This window comes from Salvelinus sp. IW2-2015, linkage group LG32 (assembly GCF_002910315.2).
Source record: "Salvelinus sp. IW2-2015 linkage group LG32, ASM291031v2, whole genome shotgun sequence".
Classification (NCBI taxonomy): domain Eukaryota; kingdom Metazoa; phylum Chordata; class Actinopteri; order Salmoniformes; family Salmonidae; genus Salvelinus; species Salvelinus sp. IW2-2015.
In genome coordinates, this window is record NC_036871.1 from 10,544,568 (window position 1) to 10,569,025 (window position 24,458).

Genomic DNA, 24,458 nt, shown 5'->3' on the forward strand with positions numbered 1-24,458 from the left:
AGTMTGAACCCCTTTCTGGCTACTGAATGATAGAAACAGTATAGTGACAGTGGCTTTCTGTTTAACATTCTTATGATAATCCATACATCCTAATGTGTTTGCACAGAAAAAGCTGTCTTTATCATACAGCTGTGCATGGCAATGTGCAAGGGTTTGCCAGAAACCTCTTTCTTTACTGTATTCTAAGGGTACTGATGGAAACCAGCTTCATTGTTACATCATGTGCTCCCCTCCCAGTCCTCCTCTAGACATAAAGAGTGGGGGAGAAACCAGAGAGCAGATCTCCCCCCTCTGCTCGGCCAGCCAATCAGATCAGCCAGCTGGCTGGAGTTGAAGGGCTCTGAAAGTATAAAACCGAAGTGCTCTGCACAGAGAAGTAGGATCTTGAGATCTAGTAACCAACTGGAAAGGGAAGGGTGCACACTTTGCGTGCCTCTGCAAACCACCGGARGATAAAACCAACCAAAGAAATTGAGTCAACAAAGGAAAGCAAGCGACAATGAAGACAACACTAATAACTGTGACTCTGTGCCTGGTCATTCTGATGGCCACCGGCAACCCCTTTGACAGGAGAGGAGGCTCGGCCACTGGCGGKAAGGAGAAAAGGGTGCAATATGCGGCGTGGGACGATGTGAACGTGATCGCCCACGGCCTGCTCCAGCTGGGTCAGGGGCTCAAGGAGCATGTGGACAAGACCAAGGGCCAGATGAGGGATATCACTGCCAAGCTGAAGGCCTTCAACGGTACCATGGCCGACCTGGGCAAGGAGGGTCAGAGGCTGCAGGCGGAGGGCGATGCACTGAATGCCCGGGCCCGGGGGCTGGAGGACAGGGAAGTCCAGGTGCTCAACGTGACGGCCGAGCTGAGGGAGAGGACAGAGGAGATGCAGCAGGAGAGGAAGAGGGTGGATGAGCGGATGAACAAGCTGGAGGAGAAGGTGGACGGCATGCTACAGGGAGAGGGGCTGCCCGACATGAATGCAGGCAACTACAGCGATGCCCGCATCATTCAGGTAAGGAGGGAATCCATGACTATTTGGTGATACTTTGTTTTTCTGTTTGAAAAAGCTATAATACAAATTGTGCATTTGATAGGAAAGAAACGCAAATGACCTGAGAGAAAGTTATTACTGACAAGACACAGACTAAGCTGATTTGCTGCACSTCTCCCACTTTTGTAAGCTTACTTCTCTGCAGTTGCCATTGTATCCAATCACTTCTGATTGCTTCAATTGTATGAAGGCATTACCAATTTTTTTTACAGTAAACAGCCTGGCCTATTCATTCACTGTGCTACCATGACAAAACAACACAGCAAATATATGAATTGATTAACATCAAGTCATGCTTAATACAGTAGGTTACTAGTACTATACATCAGTCCTGCATAATAATTTGACAAATTGCCTATTCGCTACCACTACCCATCTTCAGAAAAACAAGTGGAGGGGGCCGTGTGATGCACTTTGATGGACAAGAACAGTTGGTCTGGGGTTATTTCCATTGACCCAAAGATATTCAGATTACAGTAAAGAAAGATTTCCAGCAAACCCTTGAGTCACTGGGACTGTATAGAAGGCACGCCAGCGGGTGTTACTATTGTGCTGAAGAGCTTGGACTACGTGCAGAGAACGCAAAATCTTGCCAGACAAAGGAGCTGCACGCCTAATTTTTAAACCGTGATATTTGGAACATGGTCCAATTTAGGAAAATGTCACGCTTGATTTTATAAATGGTTTACAGCTGCAATAGCACCTGAACTCGAAAGAATTTCTTGTTCTGACCATTTTTGTGGGATGGAAAACCCCGCGTTATGTAACCAAATCACCCGGTTGGAAAATACAAATGCCAGCGTTGATTTTGGACATGTGCTCGGAAGGATATGAGTTCTGTTTTCTGGATATAGTCTAGTAGTTCAATGTCGGCTTTGTGGTGGGCTATATAAGTAACCTTATAAGTAACCTAGGCTACTTAAAATTAAGTCACAGGAGAAAGACTTACAGGGTACCTTTTCTTTTTTCTTTCAGTGGATGCTGGAAGCTCAGAATAAACGTATTGATGACCTGGTCAACAGAATCCGACTCCAGCAAGATAAACTTGACAAGCAGAACGTGCGCATCAGAACCCTGCAAAACCAGGTATGGAACACTAAATTTGAACATTATCATGATTTATGCTATTGTTTTGTATTAATTATTTAAAGCTTTGTTTTCTTGCTCACTCAGATTCAGCTGACAAAAGAGAGACCAGCATTCAGGCGTAAACCAGAGGAGGCCGTTCACAATGGTAGCATTGAGCAGCGCGACTCACCCATCGGTAAGTAAAACCAAGCTTCGTGTTGACTCAATTTACTTTTAAGACACCCAGACAAAGACTGACCTCCCGTTCCATGCCATCTGCTTAGGGACAGTAAGATGCTTAAACCGTCAACTTTAACTGGAGTTGTCCCTACATTACGTGAAGTATAGGCCTATTAACTTTAATCATCAGATTATTGTATGCGCGMATTTTACGCCAAAAACTCACGATAAATTATGCACAGGTGATTGCGATTCCATCAGACAAGTAATCAATCTGATGAATCCCAGTCGGAGCGTGTTTTTTCACAAGTTTCCAGTTGTCTTGAACGCACTGAAGACAGAATTCGGAGATGTCTGATTTCCCAGTTGTTTTGAACGCGACATTAGGGACTTTTTTCCCAGTAAATTCAACCAAATAATGTGATGTGATAACGTTGAAACAATGTGGGAAACTGATTGGATTTGCAAAAAGTCATCAACATAAGGACATTTTGTATTTTTGTCACCCAACTTTTAACCTAAATCCAATGGCATTGTGACATTATTTGGTTGAATTCATGTTAGTTGACAACTCAAATTAACTGACATCTGTGCCCATTGGGTGTTTTCATTGGGTTCACAAAAAATGGCATGTATTCACAGTATAAAGAAAAATATCACATCAGGAAGTGTACATTACATTAGGCTACACCCTGTCTTACTCAATACTGCAGTACAGTAATTGTGAAGGTGATCATGATCTCCTCTACCTACAGTACACCTACGTCAGGCATCTGTTCCCATCTGAATTGTACTACAGTGGCCTACTCATCATGTGGGCTTTCATCAGGGCGGTATAGAGTTGGATCATGGTTTCTGGCAATGGAACAAGGATTAGGGCTAAGAGGGGTGGTCCTCAGAGGGGTGGTCACACTAAAAATTCAGCATGAAGGGATATGAATGAATCAATATGACTATACAGGACATTAGATTAGTTATATATCCCTCTGAATGTGATCTACGCAAACCATGTTACTTTATGGGTGTTGGTCAGATATGTGATTGACCGACTCAAGAGTTGATTGAAAAAGAAAGTACCAATGTTATACCATTTAAACATAATGCCTGTTAAAACAAGTAATGTATCGCTCTCTCAATCACAAGCAACATCATTCGTGGTTATATAAAAATATTTCCCACTGTCTGATAGCCACTAAAGGAAGTAGTTGAAAAGTGATCCTGGAGATGCAGTCGCTCAGCAGAACACAATGAGTCCACTCACAGCAAGTTCGGACAGCAGGATTTTAGGAATGTTATAAAAGAAACAAGTCCTCTGGCTGGACTTCAATTGCGGGAGAGTTCAGCAGTCTCGGACAGTGTTATCTCAGGGTCACAATAGACCCCGATCACCGAGGGATTACAAATCTGACGGAGCTCGGGGAGGGGAAGTGGGGAATTTCCAAATCTAGTATGCTATGTTCTTCAGATTAGGTTCTCTGGGCCAGAGCCAGAAAAAAGTCCTAAAAGAAAATGGAGGTGGTCTAACTTCGTCTGGTGAACTTTGCACACACATCCTTTGTTGTTTTTATGACACTGACTGCCTTGCTCCATCCTTCCAGCTCTCCACTTTGTACTCCTTCCCATAAAACAAATAATCGCACATCCCTCAGGAATGTCCAACCGTTCCCCCAGATCTGTCAGAGAAGACAGCTGTCCACCTTCTCCCCTCCATCGCTCCTCCAGCTCCCCATCCTCGTAGACCCCCGCCTCTTCAGGCGTAGATGAATGGAAGTGTGCCAAAGTTGAGGAGAACCCCCTGACCGCAAGTCAAATCACAACTACCCATCGCTAATCAATAGAGCTCATGTCTCGCCTAGAAGGGTCATTCCAGAAGAGTGATGTGTTGCGGTCCCGTGGTCGGCGCTCATGTTTGTACTTGAAAACAAATATCAACCAAGTCAAACCAATATTGATTGATTGGTCCCAATTAAATCTTGAATCATAGTTTAGGCGATTGGTGCAGACAAAGAGCATCATAGCTGATAAACATATGCAGTATCTCTCAAGTCAGTATCATATAAACGTGAACTATTTTCTGGAAAACACTAAGGTTGTGCTGTGCACCAACTCATGCCTTATCAGGCACATTACATCCAATGGGCCCCCCAGGCCTTTTGTTGACTGTCTCTATCCCATATAGCGACAGCATGCTCCTAGCACTCTCTGAGCATTTCCTTTGCATGCAGTGGCAATGCATTTCTATGTCACTGACTGGCTGCTGTGCATGTGAGGGAGGTGTGACAAACAGGAGCGGAGGGGGAGACTGAGGACAGAAGGGGGTAGAGGAATGCGAGTTGCCAGGCAGCTGAGGTGGAAGTTTGCTTGGGAACTGGGAGAAAGGTCATGTTTACTACTAAGCAAGGAGCTTTCTTCCCCCCCCCCCCCCCTCCAGGCAGTTCGGACTAGGGCACAACACATTAACGCTTTCTGTGTTAGGGTATCCAACTATTGATAAACCCACTTCACGATAAGGCCCCTTCTTATTCGCAAGCATTCATAGACCCAGAGAGCTACAATGGAGAAGTCAATGATCGGGATCCCAGCAGTGGAGGCTGGTGGGAGGACCTGTAGGAGTAGGGGCTCATTGTAATGGTTGAAATGGAGTAAATGAAACCGTATGGAAACTACATGTTTGATTTTGTTTTGCCTACACGTGTAGGCCGTCATTGTAAATAAGAATGTGTTCCTAACTGACTTGCCTAGTTGCCTACCAAAATAAAAAATGTTTGACTCCGTTCCTTTAACTCCATTTCAGCCAATAACAATGCGCCCGTCCTCTTTAAGCTCCTCCACTGGATCCCAGATAGGGAAACCAGATGGGTCCTGATTCCTGAAACTCTGACCTAGTTATTAAGTGAAAGGTAGACATGTTCTCCAATAATGTCCCTACAAGTGTCAAGTCTCTCAGTAGAAAACAGTGCCCAGAGTTTTTATTTTCTAGTTGAATTAATCATAAAGAATGTATTTTTATGTTTATTTCTATTTGTTCCAGTGTAGAGGAAAGGCCAGAGCACTGTTAGGACACAGACATTGACTACGTGCACTGATACTGACTATTTGAGATACGGTGTGGACAAACTGTTTGTGAACCATGTTGTATTTTTGTCTTTGTTCTTTCAGAGATGGCCTCCGATTGCCATGAGCTGTTCCTGAAAGGTGAGACGGCCAGCGGCGTGTACACCATTCAGCCATTAAACTACCAATCCTTTGAAGTCTGCTGCGAAATGACAGCYGGTAAGTGGAGTTAGCCAGGGTTATACCCTTGTGTTCTATTTACAGGGCTTAACTAGCAATTGTTAACTAGTCCAACAACCAATCTTTATCTTCAGGCAAAAGGATAGCTCAGAAGCCACTATAGGGACAAGTCACCGTATAAGGTTTCCCTATAGCTTAGTTTTTAAACACATTGTATGACTACATGTATGACAATTGGCTGTAGTAAATTGCTCATGGTCAAGACTAATCCAACTACTCTTCCTCTTTCCTCTCTACAGAAGGTGGCTGGACTGTGATCCAGAGGCGCCAGAATGGCTCAGTTGACTTTGACCAGCTATGGCTGGCCTACCAGAGCGGSTTTGGCAGTCTGAGTGGTAAATAAATCCTCTTATCATCTCCCTCACTAAATTCCACTGGCGCTAGCTAGCGAGGTCACGCCGASGTTCGGACAGTACCACCTGTAGCCACAGCATAGAACAGTACAGCGCAGCGCTCTTGACCCGAAAACCTCCCAGTTCAGTTTGATTAACAAGTATTGATACTAACACTAATACAGGATTGTAGATGTCAAGATCGAGGGATCAGGTKGATCTTGATATGGCAGGTTTGGCACAAACAACCATCTAATCTGCAGCTTTAATGACACTGGTGGCTTTAGGTGCCCGAAGTGACCAAATCACATGTTCTATTCCTTTTTAAATTCCATTAAGTGATTACCGGCCTCGTTACGATCAGATCTTTTAAATTAACGAAGACACTGAGATAGCTGGACACATGTATGCAGACTTTGCACACGCTGCCACAGCCACTGATTAGGTCTGAACCCTTTTTTTWAAATCTCTCTCTCACTAGGTGAGTTCTGGCTTGGTCTTGAGAAGATGCACGCCGTGGCCAAAGACACGGACTACACCCTCAAGGTCAAGTTTTCCGACTGGATGGACGATTCTGAGACGGTCCAGTACCCCATCCGTCTGGGCGGGGAGGAGAGCCACTACGCGCTCCACATCCAGGAGACCTCCATCGGCAACCTAGAGAGCTCCCTGGCCACCGAAGCCTCCGGCCTGCCCTTCTCCACCCGCGACCAAGACAATGACCAGAAGAACGACACCAACTGCGCCAAACACCTCTCTGGTACGTCGCCTCTTTATCCAAGTTCAAAGTAACCTTTTGTCCGAATTTGATCTTGAGGTCTTAAGATGTATCTCTCAATAACTCAAATTGGGAATGTAGCACCAATGCCAATCTAACCAGATGTTTKCTCTCTTTCTCCAGGTGGCTGGTGGTTCAGCAACTGCGGACGCTCCAACCTGAACGGCCGCTACTTCATGAGCCCTCCTCCCAAGCAGAGGCATCAGAGGAAGCAGGGGGTCTTCTGGAAGACCTGGCGTGGCCGATACTATCCCCTGAAGACCACCGTCATGATGATCGCACCCATCGCCATCGAGAACAAGTCGTAGAGGAGAGACACAGCAGTCTTCYGACTTTTCTCTTCTTAAATTGAAACACCGTCAGAGGTGGTTGGCCGACGAGTTAGGTTAGCTACCTGCTCATCCCAGGCCTCACCCACTGAGACTTCCAACGGAGCCAAGGCCATCATAAAAGCCAAACGAACTCATAGTTGAATGGGCTCCATGTTTCCAAAGCTTTGTTTTTCGAAAGTCTTCAAGTCTCTCGGCCAGAGACACAACCGACCAATGCAGAAATGTCTGTTTTAAGAAGTGAAGAAGTACACGTGCATCAGCCTTAGTAGAAATTAATGGAACAGAATGAGGCGAGTTCCAACATGTGTTCTCTGTTCCAAGAAACTACGCATTTTCTACATGTGGAGACCCATCTGACAGATGTTTTTAAATGCAAGAGCTCTCCCAGATGTTGAGCAGTGACATCTAGCTAGAATACAGTATTGTCAGTATGAACACTGCCCTCCACTACAGTTGTACAAGTGGGGCAACTGTGGAGTTTGTTAATCCGATTGTATGGACCAAATGGTGACTGAAACAATTYGTTGTTTTCCACATGAACGTAATGGCATTAGCTATTCAAAGGCATTATGTAAATGAAATAATCAATGTAAACTAGAATTACAGTATGTAATGAGACAAAGTGTGTAAAGTATTTTTCAACAATGGTGGTTTCTTTGTCTACATTTCCCTGTTTCTCTATGGAGCAAACACAATTCCAGCCTTTTGTACAAAGTAACTTTATTTTATTTTATTTTTTCCTGCAGTTTTATTTTGAATCAAAGTAAGCTCCTGCTCCACTGTTGCGTTCTCGTGGAGATGTTTTATTCCTCAGTCATATTGACTGCATTTAAAATGACCAGAGTCATTTCTTTCTGTATGATGAATGAATATTGACTGTCTCTTCAGAACCTTTACTGCAACCTGTTGTAACATTCTCTAGTGTTCTTGTCGATGACTTTTAGTTTTTTCCCTTTTATTTAAAAGCTTTAAAGAATCTTTATATATTTCTGGTATTGTCTGTTTGTAATTTATATAGTCTATTTTATGTTTTTCAGTTGTAAAAAAAAAAAAAAAAAATGTTTAAAGAGAAAAGAAACTGATTTTTGGCTTCAACCAGCCAATAAAAATGATTTAAAGAATAATACTTTGTCTGATCTTTGATCAAACACACTGATGCAGCTGTAAATACAAAACCAGAAGTGAGCCAATGGTCAGAATGAAGTAACATGTCAGAGAACTCAAAAACATTCAAATGAACATCTGTAGCCAACACAGAAACAGTCAAATGAATATGGTAGCCAACTTGACAACTAGTCAAATGAACATTGTAGCCCAGGGGTTTTCAAACTTTTCTTGCTCAGGGACCTCAACATATGTTAGCAAAAAAAAAAAAGTAACGTCTTGGCTTATCATCAGGTGAATGATAATGGCAAGTAGAAGTAAAACATTTTGAAATGAATAGACACTTTTCTAGTAAAATTTTTTAAATGAAAACTATCTTGGCATGGGAGAGATTTTACTGTTGTAAAGCACATTTTCTGCAATTCTACACATTTCCACTGAGCTGAGAGAAAATGTTGCAGTTCTAAAGCCGATTTCCTGCAATTTATGCATTTTGCCATGGCTAACGCTGTGCGCCTGTGCTCAAACATATCAAAATCAATGGGCATATGCCCTAAATGCTCGATTCTCCCTTTTAATTTATTGTTCTCAAAGTATATATTTTTTTAAATATGTATAGTTCAATATCTTTTCTGCATGCTTTCTGTCTGGTTTTGGTCGTTTAAGTTGACACTGAAATAGTTTTTCCATCCTGAAAATTACCACAGACTGCCCACCTAAGACTTTTCTATAAAGAAAAAAACCCAGTAATCAGCTCCAATGATTGCAAGTTCCTCCATATTAAGGGATTTCGAGATGTTGGCAATGGCGCCCTTTAAATGGGCTCCCGAGTGGTGCAGTGGTAGAGGTGTCACTACAGACCCTGGTTTGATCCCAGGCTGTGTCACAACTGGCCGTGATCGGGAGTCCCATAGGGCGCCGCACAATTGGCCCATCGTCGTTAGGGGAGGGTTTGGCCGGGGTAGGCTGTCAATAAGAATGTGTTCTTATCTGACTTGCCTAGTTAAATAAAGGTTAAATAAATAAAAAATCTAGTCGGATGAACAGGAACAGCTAGCGTGCTAAACTGTTCCTTTAGACTTCCAATTGTGCCAATGCTAGTTAAACAACCTCTAACTTCCTTCCTAAATGGCATCCACAATGGTATTCTGCTGTAGCTAGCGAAATTCATAAAAATGATCATTTTTTCACATAAATTCCCCAAAATATTTCCCCCAAAGAAATAAGTAAGATCGCGGACCTGCTGCAGTACCTCCGCAGACTAGGGTAGCCAACTCGAAAACAGTCAAATGAACATAGTCTTAAACTTCCATCCAACACAGATGGTAGGTCAGCATGAGATACTTGATTGGAAAATGGATAAGCAGACTAGCTAACTAATCCATCCCATTCACACACAGAGGGTTAATCAGATCCTGGCATACTGCCTGGCTAGCAGGTGATAGAGGAATGTCCTGGCTGTGCTTAAGCTTGCCTTGCACTGCGCCCCACAGCCAAGAGACAGGCCCTAACTCTACTAGCTGCGTCCCCCATCTCTACTAGCAATGGTTCCCAATGTGAAGATTCCCCACAAACAAACTACAGAGATAAACGTGTCATAGTGCTGAACAGGGACGGGCTGCTGTGTCAAGGTATGTTTGCTTTTACAAAGTAAGGCTGAGTAAGGGTTCCTCCAATTAGCGGTATTGACTGAAATTGAGCTGATACAGAGCTGAGTTCAAACGTGCTTATCAAATCAATGTGGTATTTTTTTGCCTCAATTTCTATTATTTATTTGCATGTTACCGGGCTTGATAATATTGCATTTTATCACGACTGCAGTCCTGAAGCCATTCCATCATCGTAAAAGTAGTGAGAGCACACGCCCTGGCTCTTGGCTTGCAATTCACATTTTTCCACCACAGTGAGGAAACATAATATTTCCCCAATTTACCTTACATTGCAGCCACTCATAAAATCTGGATGGAATACCTGAGGGAAAGCAAACAACTTTCCCTAGGCAGGCTAGGGTTGAGACAGAGACACGTTTTAACAATATCAGTGCATAGTGTCTTAGAAGCACCATGCACGTGGACCTCTTGTATTCCCCAGAATTAACAGCTAAGTCATCTTAAAACAAGCTAGGTCCAGTGGCTTCCTTCCGTCAACTTCAATGTCTCACACCTCTGATAAATCTGGTCAGGTGTCAGGCTTACTGCTAATGTGCTTTCTAACACCTTCAGAGAGAGAGTGAGTGACAGGAAGGGACATCCAATGCCCAATGTCCCGCTGTTTGTGATTGACCTCTATCAAATTCTAGCTCAGTGGAGTTTTCCTTACTCAATCTTGTTCTGAGGGCAGTTCTGCCTCGAGGGCAGAACAAATGGCATTCTGCCTGGGTGCCGATGTGATTCTAGCCAATTGGTCATTTTCTTGCTGTGACAATCAGGCTATTATTCTGACTTTCAAGGGTCAAAATTCACTTTCCGGTAGGGATCATGCATACATGGAAAATAAACTATTGAGATGCATTTTTCATAGAGGATGGCAAATCAAATATGTTGTCGTTTTCATCAATAATAATAGCCAACGGGTAAACCGTTACTTTGATTATCCATTTGCAATAAATAAATAAATAAATTCGACTTCACTCATAAAGGGTGAGGTCCTATTTCTAGCTGCATTTGAACGTCTCACCCTCTGAAACGGGTTCTCAAAATGGCTACCAAAGCTTCGTGCGGTGGTCCACATGGACAGCAGTCTACTCAGTAACATCAAGGCATCTGCAGCGTCAATCACTTTCAAGCACTCTTGCTCCCAGCAAGCTCATCTATAAAACACAAGCGTAGATCCCTGGTGGCCATGGCAACTGTCCCCCTCCCAAAGGGAAGGTGGATGCATGAGTACTCAATGATTACAAAGGTGCTTACTGTTCCAAAGGGAGAAGAGATGTCTTTCCCGCTCTGCAACAAACTAGGAGGGTCAAAGAGGAAAATACCTGTTCACATGGAAAGATGAATAGCCCAGAGATGGAGTGTAGTTTCACTGTGTTTAAGATATCTATCACATTGTAGTTGACCATGACACTCAGCTTGTTATCATGTACAATATGAGACATTGAAGCATGTTTATATATCTATCTATCCATCCATCCATCTATCTTTGTTCATGTTCKTCTGTGATAAATGAAATAACAACAAAGAGCGGAGATTTCATTATACATTTATTCATCRTCATGTATAAATTTTATTCAGGTGGTAAAAAGCTGTTTAAGACTCGGCTGCTCACACTTGCATCGTTATTGCAGTAAAAAAAGAAAATAACAGCATGATCAGAAGTCAGAAGTACTTTGGCAAATATTGTATCTTCAGAAGGCAAGCCGACACCTTGAGCAATGAGGCGAGATTAGAGAAAGGGCGCAAAAATGACTTTATATCAATGAGTGACTTCGTTTGACACTCATTATAAAATAAGAATCCATACAAATATTTTATTTGAACAATACACACTTAAAATAGTTAATGAATGCAAGTAGAGGCAGGGTTTCTTCCTCTAGCCATTACACACCACCTCCAAGGCTTAAACTCACAGTAAGTATTATAGCTATATTCTGTCTGTCTGTCTGTCTGTATAGATTCCATTTCATGTTTGAGGAACCCCACTCCTACTACGGACTTGAGTGAATAAAATGTAGGAAAAAGAAAAACATTTGGCAAAACAATCATGGTTCCAGAGAAGAGGAAAACAAGGGAGAGTGATTGCGGCCCAGCCTCCAGATAATGTTGTCCTCCTTTCATTCCACGGTGAAACTTGATAACACTGCCTTGGATCACCTTAGGTAACCTAACCATACCCCCCACCCTAATGTAGGGGCGAGAGAAAGGAAGAATGGGAGAGAGAGAGAGAGAGCAAGCAACAGAGAAATAGAGAGGGAGAGAACAAGCAACAGAGAAATAGAGAGAGAGAGAGCAAGCAACAGAGAAATAGAGAGGGAGAGAGGCGGAGGTATAATTGAGTGAGATCTCCAGTTCACGGTAAATGTGGGGTGGATGGGTGTGGCTGCAGAGTGCGAGGTCTCTATGCCAAGGTTGAGGGGTTATCGGGGGGGGGACGTTCACCCCGGTTTCAGAGGTATTGTTGTAGAAAGTGCAGCAGCATGATCTCATAGTGTTCTCCTGACTCTGGGCAGCGAATACTGTGTCGCTCGTTGGGGTAGACCTGCAAAACAACAGAGGAAAATCAACCACCAATTCCTGCTTCAGTACATACTGCTTCAGCACATACTGTACAGCACATGTGACTCCAGCTACATACAATCTGCAATGTTCTGAAAACGCAATATTCCCTGAAACCCATTCATACCAAGAAGCTGTATAGTAATAAAGAGGCCCAACTTTCTGGTCTGCTGGCTTTCATTTTTAAGTGACAGTTTAGTCATAAATTAAGACGTTGGCTTCATGCTATATAGGCGCATACCAGTATATGCTTCTGGGCCCCACTTTGACAGCACATGGAAGAGACTGTAGCAGTATTTTCTCTAATTGTGCAACAATGTTAGGGAGGAAATAATATGGGTAGCGTAGAGATAGTTGATGCAGAGTGTACAGTAGTTACCCAACTGTTGCATTCCAACATCGAGGCCCTACACTGTTTTAAGCAAAGCTGTCTAATTAGACAGCTGCACTGTGTTATTGCACTGTCATTACGTCAACCCAAGTGATTAAGATTATATCCAGCAGAAGCTGCTATGTCTATGGCCCACAGTGACTATACGTTATCCATAACCTGCCTTTAACGCTGATTCTAGAAAAAACGCATCAATAAATTGTAGAAAAAGTTCAATACTAGCCTGTAGCTGATATGGCTTCCCAGCACGGATTATTTGTGACACCAGGAAGTTGGTGTGGAAAAAGTGCACATTCTCGTCGAGGAATCCGTGTAAAATCAGCAAGCGGTTTGGCCTGGGAGGACAAGGAGAGGGTTTCAAAGGGATGGAAATGGACATAAAAATAGGTTAAATTATCATGTTGCCCCCTTTAAAAAAAAAAGTATACTATACAATAGTAAGTATATCCTGGGTTTAAAAAATGTATACAGATGTATAAAGGGTGTGCAACTTTCACTGGGGACGAGGGGGACATGTCCCCCCACCACATTCTGAAATTGCATTTTTGTCCCCGGCAGTTTTATCATTGGAATGTGATTTWAAAAAACAATGAGGCAATGGTGTGCTTTAGGACCATGCGGACGCCTCCGAGCAGTCGGAGAGGCTGTTTGGAGTGTTTATCCGACTGGATAAAAAAATAAATGTGTCCCCCACTTCTAAAACCAAAGTTGCGCCCCTGTAGAAATGTCTATGGTGAAACTCAATAACATCCCATTTGTCCTTGAAATTTGAGCCAAGACATTTTTTGCTCAAAACCCATGCCCGTTTTTAACCAACAACGATTAACAAAATGGAAAGTAAAACAGAATTGTGCGATAAATGTTACAATGCCGACATCTGACCGAGGGCCTACCATTATACCCAGACTACAAAAGTGTTATCTACAGTATATATATAGATAGATAAGTAGGCTATTCTTATTTCTTGGATTCGTTCAATTGTAGAGTGCAGTAAACCGGGACTGACTCGCTGGGCAGCTTGTCCACGTGCAGAGCCACGGAGCCCTCCTCGTAGCCCTGCGGATTGTTCTCAGGAGTATCCATGTAGCGCTCCGTGTAGCCCGTGTCGTACGCCATCCACACGGTCACCGGGGCACCCGCTATGGCCACCTGAAAGGAACAACAACATTGCCATTTTTTCCTAATTTATTTTACTTGTTTATTTATTTTCAGTAGGGTCATCACAAAAAATCCCCTAATACAGGTGCCAAGCTTGTAGTGTCATACCCAAGAAGACTTGAGGCTGTAATCGCTGCCAAAGGTGCTTCAACAAAGTACAGAGTAAAGGGTCTGAATACTTATGTAAATGTMATATTTCAGTTTCTTTCCTTTTATACATTTGCAAACAAATTTTAAAACCCGTTTTTTTATGTGTCATTATATGGGGTATTGTGTAGATTGATGAAGGGGAAAATATTATTTCATCCATTTTAGAATGGGGCTGTAACGTAACAACATGTGGAAAAAGTCAAGGGTTTTCTTTGTCATTAAAGGGTAGTGTGTAGATTGATGAAGGGGATTGTTTTTTTAGTTTTTTTTTTAGAATAGCCTGTCCTGCTATTTCTCCCTCCACAGCCTCCATTGGGAAAGACACAATTAAGACATTGACACATTGAAACAACAAAATGTCACACTTCAGTTTGCGCTAATTTCCAGCATTAGCGGTTAACGCAACACGACAGGTCGAGCAGCGTTTGAGAAGACGGGATGCCTGTGGGAATTTGTTCAGGTGGCATGCAGTGAGTAGTCGCATGTCTAAACTTCTCTTCATTGCCGTTTCATGGTTCAATGAAGCCCGATTTCTGTCAAGCAGTAATGTACATATTGACAAGAGCCTGAATAGGCCCCCTTTTACCCCTGAAGTGGTGGTGAGAGAGATATACTCTTGTTGATCTTCGCCACCGTGATGTGTAGAGCAGTACCACTAAGGACAGGCACCGTGAGCTAAGACTACTGTGAGAACTGCAGTGTGGAATGACGTGTAACCCACAGCGACACCATGAGGACAAACGGGAAAACTACATCTATCCAGAATACCACACTTAAATCAAACCTATCCCATCTATGGTTCAATCTATCCATAATCAATCCAGCCCACTCGGATTTTAAGGAGAAGGAAATAGTAGAGGGAAGGTAATGCAACTCTGTGGAATGAACCTCGGCCCAGTTGAGATCTAGAGATTCTAGTATTCTGTTGTCTCAGGAGTGGTGCCTTTTACTGTGGCGCGTCTCACCTTGAAGATGTTGGGCCTCTGGATGAGGCCCATGAGGGAGAGGAAGCCGCCGTAGGACCAGCCGTGGATGGCCACGCGACTCAGGTCCACAAAGTTGAACCTCTCCGACACGTACTGCAGCCCCTCCACCTGGTCCTCGATCTCCACCTGGCCCTGGTAACACACACACAGAGATACAGAGAGAGAGATACAAAGAGAGAGATACAGAGAGAGAGAGAGAGACAGAGAGAGAAGGGCGTTAGTCACACCGATACATCCACATGCCCAGATGACTTGGGTAGAATGAACATGGTTCTAAAATTCCCAAAAAACAATTCATAGTCTGGATGAAAGATGTGTGAGAGATATGAAGTGCACATCCCAAATAGTCACACCGGCGCTGCCCAATGAATAAATAGTATGAAGTATTATTAATAAATAAAGTAAGCCAGCACAAGGTACATGCTGCACACATGTGCTTTAATGAACATGCACAGCCGGAACAGCCTTGGTTGGCAAGGTGCAAATTTGCCATTGCTGTGTCTAAAGTTGAACACGGGCGCCTTCACGCTTAACTACAAAAAGACGGAACCATTTGTATTAAAACCATTTATAAACAAAAAGCAAGATATGGGTTGGAAGGGAAATAGTTGCTTTCGAAAACCAATCCTACCATTTTGTTTTTCAGAGCCCCTTCAAACTCCAGGCCCCTCTGACAGGAGCCCCTCCCGTCGATGACCACCACAGCGTATCCCAGGGAGGCCAGGGTGTTGAGACGCAGGTATTTCATCCCCTTGAAGGAGTTATTCACCAATTGGACCTGTGGATACAAACAGATACCATTTTTACGCCACTGAGACAAACCTAGCAGAGCCGAGCCGCACTAAGGCCGGCCTGATTCCGCATCCATCGTAGATGCTGGAACCATGCTGGAAAAGATCACTCGAAAATAAAATATATCTTAGCAAGCGCAGTGAGGTTTGGGTCAGCCCTATCGAGAAGCCCTGTACACGTCTTGCTACTGTATGTGAAAAGCAAGGTGACAGAGCTTGGAATGGCTATTTCCTGGGTTAAACAGGAAAGCATTCACTATTATTGCTAGTTACAAGCAGGTCATAAAGGACCAGCTCCATTTTAGTCCCTGGCWCCTTCCCTAGTTCCTACCTCGTCGGTGCTCACACAGATCTGACTGGATTTCTATAAGGAATCAGACATACAAGAAAAATGGTATGTCTGAGAGAAGCCACAAACCTGCGGGCCGCCATAGACAAAGAGGACTGTGGGATGCTTCTTGCCAGGCTGGAGGTTGTGAGGCTTGTACACCATTCCATAGAGCTGGAAGCCCGACTTTCCTGGGAAGTCAAAGATCTCCGGAGATTTGTAGTCTCCTGGGCAACCTGAAATACACACAGCGAAATACGTACTGATGACATCAATAATAGACTGACATAAAATTGCCCACCTAGCTTAAAAACTACAATCTGGGATTAGTTTTGCCGCAAAACGACAGCCCTGCTACTTGTTTTAGTATATAACTGAGAGATGGGGAAATGTATCCACTCTTAAATTCATTAATATATATAAATAACTGAATTGAACATCAAACAGATCTCAGATTGTAGCTTTAATAAATCTGTGGACTTATGGCATCACCACTCCCCTGACACAACGACCAAGCTACTACCCCTTAGCTACCCTAGTGAAAGATTCCTGGTGATGCCACTGCCTTGAAATAATCACCGCTCGGCCTCAACTCTACTCTAAATATTTATATATTGATTGTTTTGTTCCTAAAATACAAAGATAGCTGACCTTCACATTTCCTCTTAATTATGCAACATGTACTACGCACAAAGTATTACTCCAAAATAGACCAATGGGATTATTTAATAAGATCTGGATTTAGCTTGGTTTACCTATGGTGCAAAGGTCACTATGAAACACCCATGACCTCATTGTAATGACGTAGTAAGATATGTTGCTTTAAAGCAATGAAATAGTGGACTATTASTGAGTCATACGGGTTGGGCCACTCAGAAGTGACTAAGTAAAAGGGCAGTCTAAATTCAAAGCATACTAAAAAAAAAAAATTGCGCCATCCCTAAGCAACTTCATTGAAGTAATCACAGATCTAACACAACTGGATAGGAGCAACTCAGAATCCCTTGGTAGAGTTTACCCCTATCCAGTTAGATCAGTGATTGCCTCAAGGAACGATAAGTCTTTAAAAGGGGTAGTCTGCGATTGCTACAWWMATTTTTGGAGTTTTAAAGGAATGACATATACCCATTGATTCTTGAAGAATATACAGTGCATTCTGATTCAGACCCCTTGACTTTTCCACATTTTGTTACATTACAGCCATATTTGTTCCTCATCAATCTACACAATACCTCATAATGACAAGGTGAAAACAGGTTCAGACATTTTYGCAAATGTATTGAAAATAAAAACGGAAATACTTTATTGMCATWASTAYTCAGACCCTTTGCTATGAGACATCAAAATTGAGCTCAGGTGCATCCTGTTTCCATTGATCATCTTTGAGATGTTTCTACAACTTGATTGGAGTCCACCTGTGGTAAATTCAATTGAATGGACATGATTTGGAATGGCACACACCTGTCTACATAAGGTCCCACAGTTGACAGTGCATGTCAGAGCAAAAACCAAGCCATGAGGTCAAAGGAATTGTCCGTAGAGCTCCGAGACAGGATTGTGTCAAGGCACAGAYCTGGGGAAGGGTACCAAAAATATTCWGCAGCATTGAAGGTCCACCAAAACACAGTGGTCTCCATCATTCTTAAATGGAAGAAGTTAGGAACCACCAAGATTCTTCCTAGAGCTGGCCACCTGTCTAAACTGAGCAATCTGACAGAGCTCCTCTGTGGAGATTGGATAACCTTCCAGAAGGGCAACCATCTCTCTAGCACTCCACCAATCAGGCCTTTATGATAGAGTGGCTAGACGGAAGCCACTCCTCAGTAAAAGGCACATGACAGCCCGCTTGGAGTTTGCCAAAAGGCACTTAAAGGACTCTGACCATGAGAAACAAGATTCTCTGGTCTGCTGAAACCAAGATTGAACTCTTTGGCCTGAATGCCAAGCGTCACGTCTGGAAGAAACCTGGCACCATCCCTATGGTGAAGCATGGTGGTGGCAGCATCATGCTGTGGGGATGTTTTTCAGTGGCAGGGACTGGGAGACCAGTCAGGATCGAGGGAAAGATGAACGGAGCAAAGTACAGAGAGATCCTTGCTGAAAACCTGCCCCAGAGCGCTYAGGACCTCAGACTGGGGCGAAGGTTCACCTACAACAGGACAACGACCCTAAGCACACAGCCAAGACAACGCAGGAGCGGCTTTGGGACAAATCTCACAGTCCTTGAGTGGCCCAGCCAGAGCCCAGACTTGAAMCCGATCGAACATCTCTGGAGAGACCTGAAAATAGCTGTGCAGCAATGCTCCCCATTCAACCTGACAGAGCTTGAGAAGATCTGCAGAGGAGAATGAGATCAACTCCCTAAATACAGGTGTGCCAAGCTTGTAGCGTTATACACAAGAAGACTCAAGGCTGTAATCGCTGCAAAAGGTGCTTCAACAAAGTACTGAGTAAAGGATCTGAATACTTATGTAAATGTGATATTTCCGTTTTTTTTTTTTATACATTTGCAAACAAATTTTAAAACCTGTTTTTTCTTTGTCATTATGGGGTAGTGTGTAGATTGATGAAGGGGGGGAAATGATTTAATCCATTTTAGAATAGGGCTGTAACATAACGTGGAAAAAGTAGAGGTCTGAATACTTTCCGAATGCACTGTAACATAAATGCATGATGAGGTATTGGAATGGGGCCTAACCCCTCTCTTCCTAACCTGGGGCTTCCATCATGCTGGCCCAGAACTCAGGATGTTCATTAAAAAGTATTGGAATGGGGCCTAACCCCTCTCTTCCTAACCTGGGGCTTACATCATGCTGGCCCAGAACTCAGGATGTTCATTAAAAATTATTGGAATGGGGCCTAACCCCTCTCTTCCTAACCTGGGGCTTCCATCATGCTGGCCCAGAACTTAGAAAGGAAGGATGTTGATTAAAAAGTATTGGAACGAGGCCTAAACCCCTCTCATCCGGTCACCCTTACCTGGGGCTTCCATCATGCTGGCCCAGAACTCMGGCACMATGTGGAGAGGGTCTCCCTCTGAGGCGGTCAGCTTGTAGACGTGGACGCAGGGGGGAGTGCTTACGTTACTGTAGTGGCTGACAAACATGTCAAAGTTCTGCCGAGAGAAGAGAGAAAGCGGGATGGGAAAGAGAGAGTAAAGAATAGCGACAGAGCACGCAGAGAGGGGGGATACAGTGAAAGACAGAAGGAGTGAGAGAAGGAGACAAAAGAGATGAGTAGCAGTGAATGAATCTTCACGTCGGAGACAGAACGTCACTGGGCCCTGATTTCAAGCCAGCTTTGCTGCTCATCTTATAAAGTTAGAGGCACACCTGAAACAAATCACACAACTGATCTGAGACCAGCAGCTTCAGAACCAACTCCCTGTGTATTTCAACATGGGTCCAGATGCCCACACGACAGGCCACAACCCCACTACACAGCATTGTCTACTCGGCCCAATCTGTTCACGGCCAGGGCAAATCCCTTACATTGTAGCAACATCCATCAATATCCTCTCTATGTCTCTCTATGACACACACAGACACAGAAAGACCAGATGGTTACACCGTATGACATGGGCAGTTCCACAACGCTCCCTGATGTAACCAGGCTTCTCATAGGGAAGAGATCAGCTGTCCCTCCCTAAGGTTCCTGTGTGGTATGACCTGATGATCCGTGGGTAGAGGTTGATTAAGTGCAGTGTGCCAGAGGTCAGGGTTGGTACAGTGTTTGTCGGTACTACCTACTGCAGCGGTGTTGTTTGGCAAGGTGGCTAGTGAATGCAATGCCAGGCGACAGAGGGCTCTAGTCCACCAAAACCTGCAGCCCGGTTTCAAGAATGCATTTTGCGGTAAGAGTTGTAATTACAGGGGTGCCAGAGGGGGGCTTGGCACACAAACGTTTCCAAATAGCACTGCATGCCAGGCAGCCCATAAGCGTTAAAAAAATCAAATGCTGAGCTAGCCTACTACTGTTAGGTAGTCCCAAAGAGTAAACGTATACTCCCTACCCTGCATTATAAGGGATAGGGCTAAGGGTAATGCTAACGTTAGCTAAATCATATTTGTCGCGTCCGTACCTTACTTATGGAGCAGCTGTGGGAGAGACCAGGCTTGGTGAGTCTGACCACGTCGCCAGGGGACTGATAGCTGACCACATAGAGGTGGTGCTCCAGGGGAGTGTCTCTAGTGCCCTGGAAGTACACCAGCTTAGAGGCCTCATTCACCCAGATCTAGAGGGACAGAGGGAGGGAGAGAGAGACAGATGAGAGAGAAAGAGAATAGAGATAAGAATAGAAAGAGGAGAAGAGACAGGAGAGAAGGATAGAGAGAGAGAGAACGAGGTCCAGAGATTTATTTTGACGGCAGAAAGTGCATTATAACCGTACAATAGCGTGGGCCACACCCACACACACACACCACCACCACACACACACACCACACACCCACACACAACACAACACCCCACACACACACACACAACCCCAACACACAGGCAACACACACACACACACACACACACACACACACACACACACACACACACAAATCCATTATAAACATATCCAACACATCAGATTATAAAAACACAGCGACAGGAAGGGCTTTAATCTGATGAACTGAAGTTACTACCTTGGAGCCATGCCTGGCCAACACCTCCCACTCTCCACTGGTCAGAGTCACCTCCTCCTTGATTGCACATTTAAAGTCTCCTGCAGAGGAGGAAGAGACCATCGAGATTTGAGATCTTTCACTAGCATTACTTGACTGACAGTGCGGCAATCTGACGCCCAGTTGGCGACCGCAGATATTTCGAGGTTACATCCTATTGCCTTCAAGATCTCGCCATTCACTTAAACCGCGACACATACAGATCAGGGATTAGCCCGAGGAAGGAAGGACAAAGCCCGAGTCCTGGATCTGTTTGTGCTGTGACATGACGATGACAGCAATGACATTGGCAAGACGGCACAAACGGATCTGAGACAAGGCAATTTGACGTTGTTAAAGGTTCTTCATTCTAATGACTCACCCTCTGTATGTGTGTAGTTTCCTGACCATTGGAAGCAGCCTGGTCGCAAAGTTGATGTGATTTTGTACAGATGGCTGAAGCCCGTTTTGGATTCATTCACCCATATGAAAGAGAAGTCGTCCTCTGACGTTTGAACGAACGGATAGAAAATATCATGAACCTGGAGGCAACAGAAAATCATGGTTGTTATTCGTTTGTCGTGGCCCAATTCTTCCATGCAAATATACACTGAGTGGACAAAACATTAAGAACACCCGCTCTTTCCATGACACAGACTGACCAGGTGAATCCAGGTGAAAGCTATGATCCCTTATTGATGTCACCTGTTAAATCCACTTCAATCAATGTAGATGAAGGGGAGGAGACAGGTTAAAGGAGGATTTTTAAGCCTCGAGACAATTGAGAAATGGATTGTGTTTGTGTGACATTCAGAGGGTGAATGGGYAGGACAAAAGATTTAAGTGCCTTTGAATGTGGTATGGTAGTAGGTACCAGGCGCACCGGTTTGAGTGTGTCAAGAACTGCAACGCTGCTGGGTTTTTCACGCTCAACAGTTTCCTGTGTTTATGAAAAATGGTCCACCACCTGAAGGACATCCAGCCAACTTGACACAACTGTGGAAAGTATTGGAGTCAACATGGGCCAGCATCCCTGTGGAATGCTTTCGACACCTTGTAGAGTCCATGCACCGATGAATTGAGACTGTTCTGAGGGCAAAAGGGGGTGTTCCTAATGATTTGTACACTCAGTGTATATGTCAATATACACTCTCAATATATAGTGACTGTTTTACATGTAATGTTTAAGTCATTTTAACAGACACTCTTATCCAGAGCGACTTACAGGAGCAATTAGAGTTAAGTGCTTTGCTCAAGGGCACACTGACAGATTTTTCACCAAGTCTGCTCGGGATTCGAACCATCRACCTTTCGGTTACTGGCCCAAGGCTTTTAACCACTAGGCTACCTGCCAACTGTCAATTCAATAATCAAACTCAATAGGCAAATGTTCCAAGAGTAGTTCCCAACAAGCATCAAACCTTTATTTTTGAAAGAGCACGGATAACCAAATCTAAAGTCTTATGATTCATTGTACACATAATACTAACCTCACAATCTGGTAGCTACAATTCTCTCATATAGTACAAACKGGTTAAATTGAGGGGCCCCTCCATTACCAAACCTTATTCATGTTCCATCTTAACAAAATGTTTATTTTCCCTGTTCATGCTCAAAACAATGACTGAGATGTGCCCAGACTCTTAAGAAGTGCCATCCCCAGAAACTCTATCTCACATTGATCCAGATGTCGGTGGTCTCCTCGTAGACAATGTAAGGGTGGACATCCTCGGGCACGGCCTCCAGGCTCTCCTGTCTCTGGGCCGGGTCGTCTGTGATGGGGATGAAGAGGGCCGGGGGAAGCAGGACCAGCTGGAGCCTCTTCTGACTGCGGTCCAGCAGCACGGCCCAACCACTGAAGAGGGAGACAGAGAGACACTTTACCTCACTGACTGGATCCTATACAGTACACCAGGCAAATGCAAATTTGAGCCATGCGTCCTCCGGGATCGAACCCGGGTCTGTAGTGACGCCTCTAGCACTTAGACCACTGCGCCATTCGGGAGCCCCCCCCCCCCCAAAAAAAGAAGTTTTCTGAGCAAAAAATAAATATGGAACTGGGAACTAAGGGGCCTAGTCCAAACCATGAAAATCAGTCCCAGATCATTATTCCTCCTCCACCAAACTTTACACTATTGGGGAAGCTAGAGTTCTCGTCCGTCGGACTGACAGATGGTGAAGCATCAGTCATCACTCCAGACAACGCGTTTCCACTGCTCCAGAGTCCAATGGCGGCAAGCTTTTCACCACTCCTGCCAACGCTTGGCATTATGCATGGTGATCTTAGGCTTGCGTGCGGCTGCTTGGCCATGGAAACCCATTTCATGAAGCTCCAGACGAACAGTTCTTGTACTGCCGTTGCTTCCAGAAGCAGTTTGAAACTCGGTAGTGAGTGTTGTAACCGAGGACTGATGATTTTTATGCTCTACGCGCTTCAGCACTTGGCGGTCTCATTCTGTGAGCTTGTGTGGCCTACCACTTACGGCTGAGCCGTTGTTGCTCCTAGACGTTTCAACTTCACAGTAACAGCACTTACAGTTGACCGGGGCAGCTCTAGCAGGGCAGAAATTTGACGAACTGTCTTGTTGGAAAGGTGGCACCCTATGACGGTGCCACGTTGAAAGTCACTGAGCTCTTCATTAAGGCCATTCTACTCCCAATGTTTGTCTATGGAGATTGCTTGGCTGTGTGCTCAATTTTATACACCTGTTAGCAACGGGTGTGGCTGAACTAGCCGAATCCACTAATTTGAAGGGGTGTCCACATACTTTTGTATATATAGTGTATGTGTCTACTGGAACAATGCGGTCATATCCTGCATAAGAGTAATGGTAGTAGACACCTCCATTAACACAGCTGATTGATGGAGAGAAAATAATGACATATTCACATGAAATGACCAAAGTATTCCAAAGTATTCCCACGCATAATAGAGAAAAAAACCATTAGGAACACCTTCCTAATATTGAGTTGCACCCCCTTTTGCCCTCAGAACAACCTCAATTCGTCAGGGCATGGACTCTACAAGGTGTCGAAAGTGCTCCACAGGTATGCTGGCGCCAATGCTTCCCACAGTTTTATCAAGTTGACTGGATGTCCTTTGGGTGGTGGACCATTCTTGATACACCCCAGGAAACTGTTGAGCGTGAAAAACCCAGCAGTGTTGCATTTCTTGACGCACTCAAACAATTTATCCGTTTGTGCTTCTTGCGGTCAAATTTGCAGTCTACAAATTATTTGTAATTATGTTCCGGCCCCCTGACCATCCCCTCAAGAAGATATCGTCCCGCGGCTGGATCTGGTTGATGATCCCTGGTGTACAGGCATGTGTTTGAGCTCAACACTAACACAACTGAATAAACTAATCAACTAACTTACACAACCATAGCAGCTTTCCTCCAGTTGGGAATCAGTTGTACATCCCCCATCTCTAACCAATATAAGCCAACAAAGAAACAGAGAGAGGTCAAGACTAATGCGTTCCCTGGGGAAACATTATGCCGTAACACTCACTATTTGCCGTCACTCGTCCATCCTGCCCGGGCGATGTACTCCGCCCCGGGGAATAGAGTGGTGAAGGGGAGAACCAGCTCCTTGTCTTGGATGCTCATGATCTGGAGACAGACAGGGACAGACAGGGACAGACGGA

The 24,458-nt window shown here is 44.2% G+C and overlaps 2 protein-coding genes across 4 annotated transcripts in view; one reads left to right on the forward strand and one right to left on the reverse strand.

The window, feature by feature from the left end:
* The first annotated feature begins 381 nt into the window (after positions 1-381).
* On the forward strand, positions 382-7,228 carry LOC111956831 (angiopoietin-related protein 4-like). Its single transcript, XM_023977494.2, has 7 exons — positions 382-1,012; positions 2,027-2,137; positions 2,225-2,315; positions 5,459-5,572; positions 5,833-5,928; positions 6,407-6,685; positions 6,827-7,228. The coding sequence occupies exons 1-7, from the start codon at positions 500-502 to the stop codon at positions 7,009-7,011; spliced, it is 1,389 nt and encodes a 462-aa protein (XP_023833262.1). The 5' UTR covers positions 382-499; the 3' UTR covers positions 7,012-7,228.
* Positions 7,229-11,324: 4,096 nt separating this feature from the next.
* Positions 11,325-24,458, reverse strand: part of LOC111956787 (dipeptidyl peptidase 9) — a 29,727-nt gene continuing 16,593 nt past the window's right edge. For 2 of the 3 annotated variants that reach the window (XM_023977405.2, XM_023977404.2), the window contains exons 10-21: positions 24,323-24,423; positions 22,487-22,664; positions 21,192-21,351; positions 20,792-20,871; positions 20,239-20,391; positions 19,137-19,272; positions 16,248-16,393; positions 15,670-15,816; positions 15,018-15,170; positions 13,751-13,893; positions 12,968-13,079; positions 11,325-12,336 (exon numbers count right to left, since the gene is read on the reverse strand). In XM_023977405.2, coding sequence (XP_023833173.1) covers positions 12,244-12,336; positions 12,968-13,079; positions 13,751-13,893; positions 15,018-15,170; positions 15,670-15,816; positions 16,248-16,393; positions 19,137-19,272; positions 20,239-20,391; positions 20,792-20,871; positions 21,192-21,351; positions 22,487-22,664; positions 24,323-24,423 — 1,602 coding nt within the window. In that variant the 3' untranslated portion in view covers positions 11,325-12,243. Of the gene's footprint in view, positions 12,337-12,967; positions 13,080-13,750; positions 13,894-15,017; positions 15,171-15,669; positions 15,817-16,247; positions 16,394-19,136; positions 19,273-20,238; positions 20,392-20,791; positions 20,872-21,191; positions 21,352-22,486; positions 22,665-24,321; positions 24,424-24,458 lie in introns of those variants that run through there. The other variant, XM_070436528.1, reaches the window with a different exon arrangement.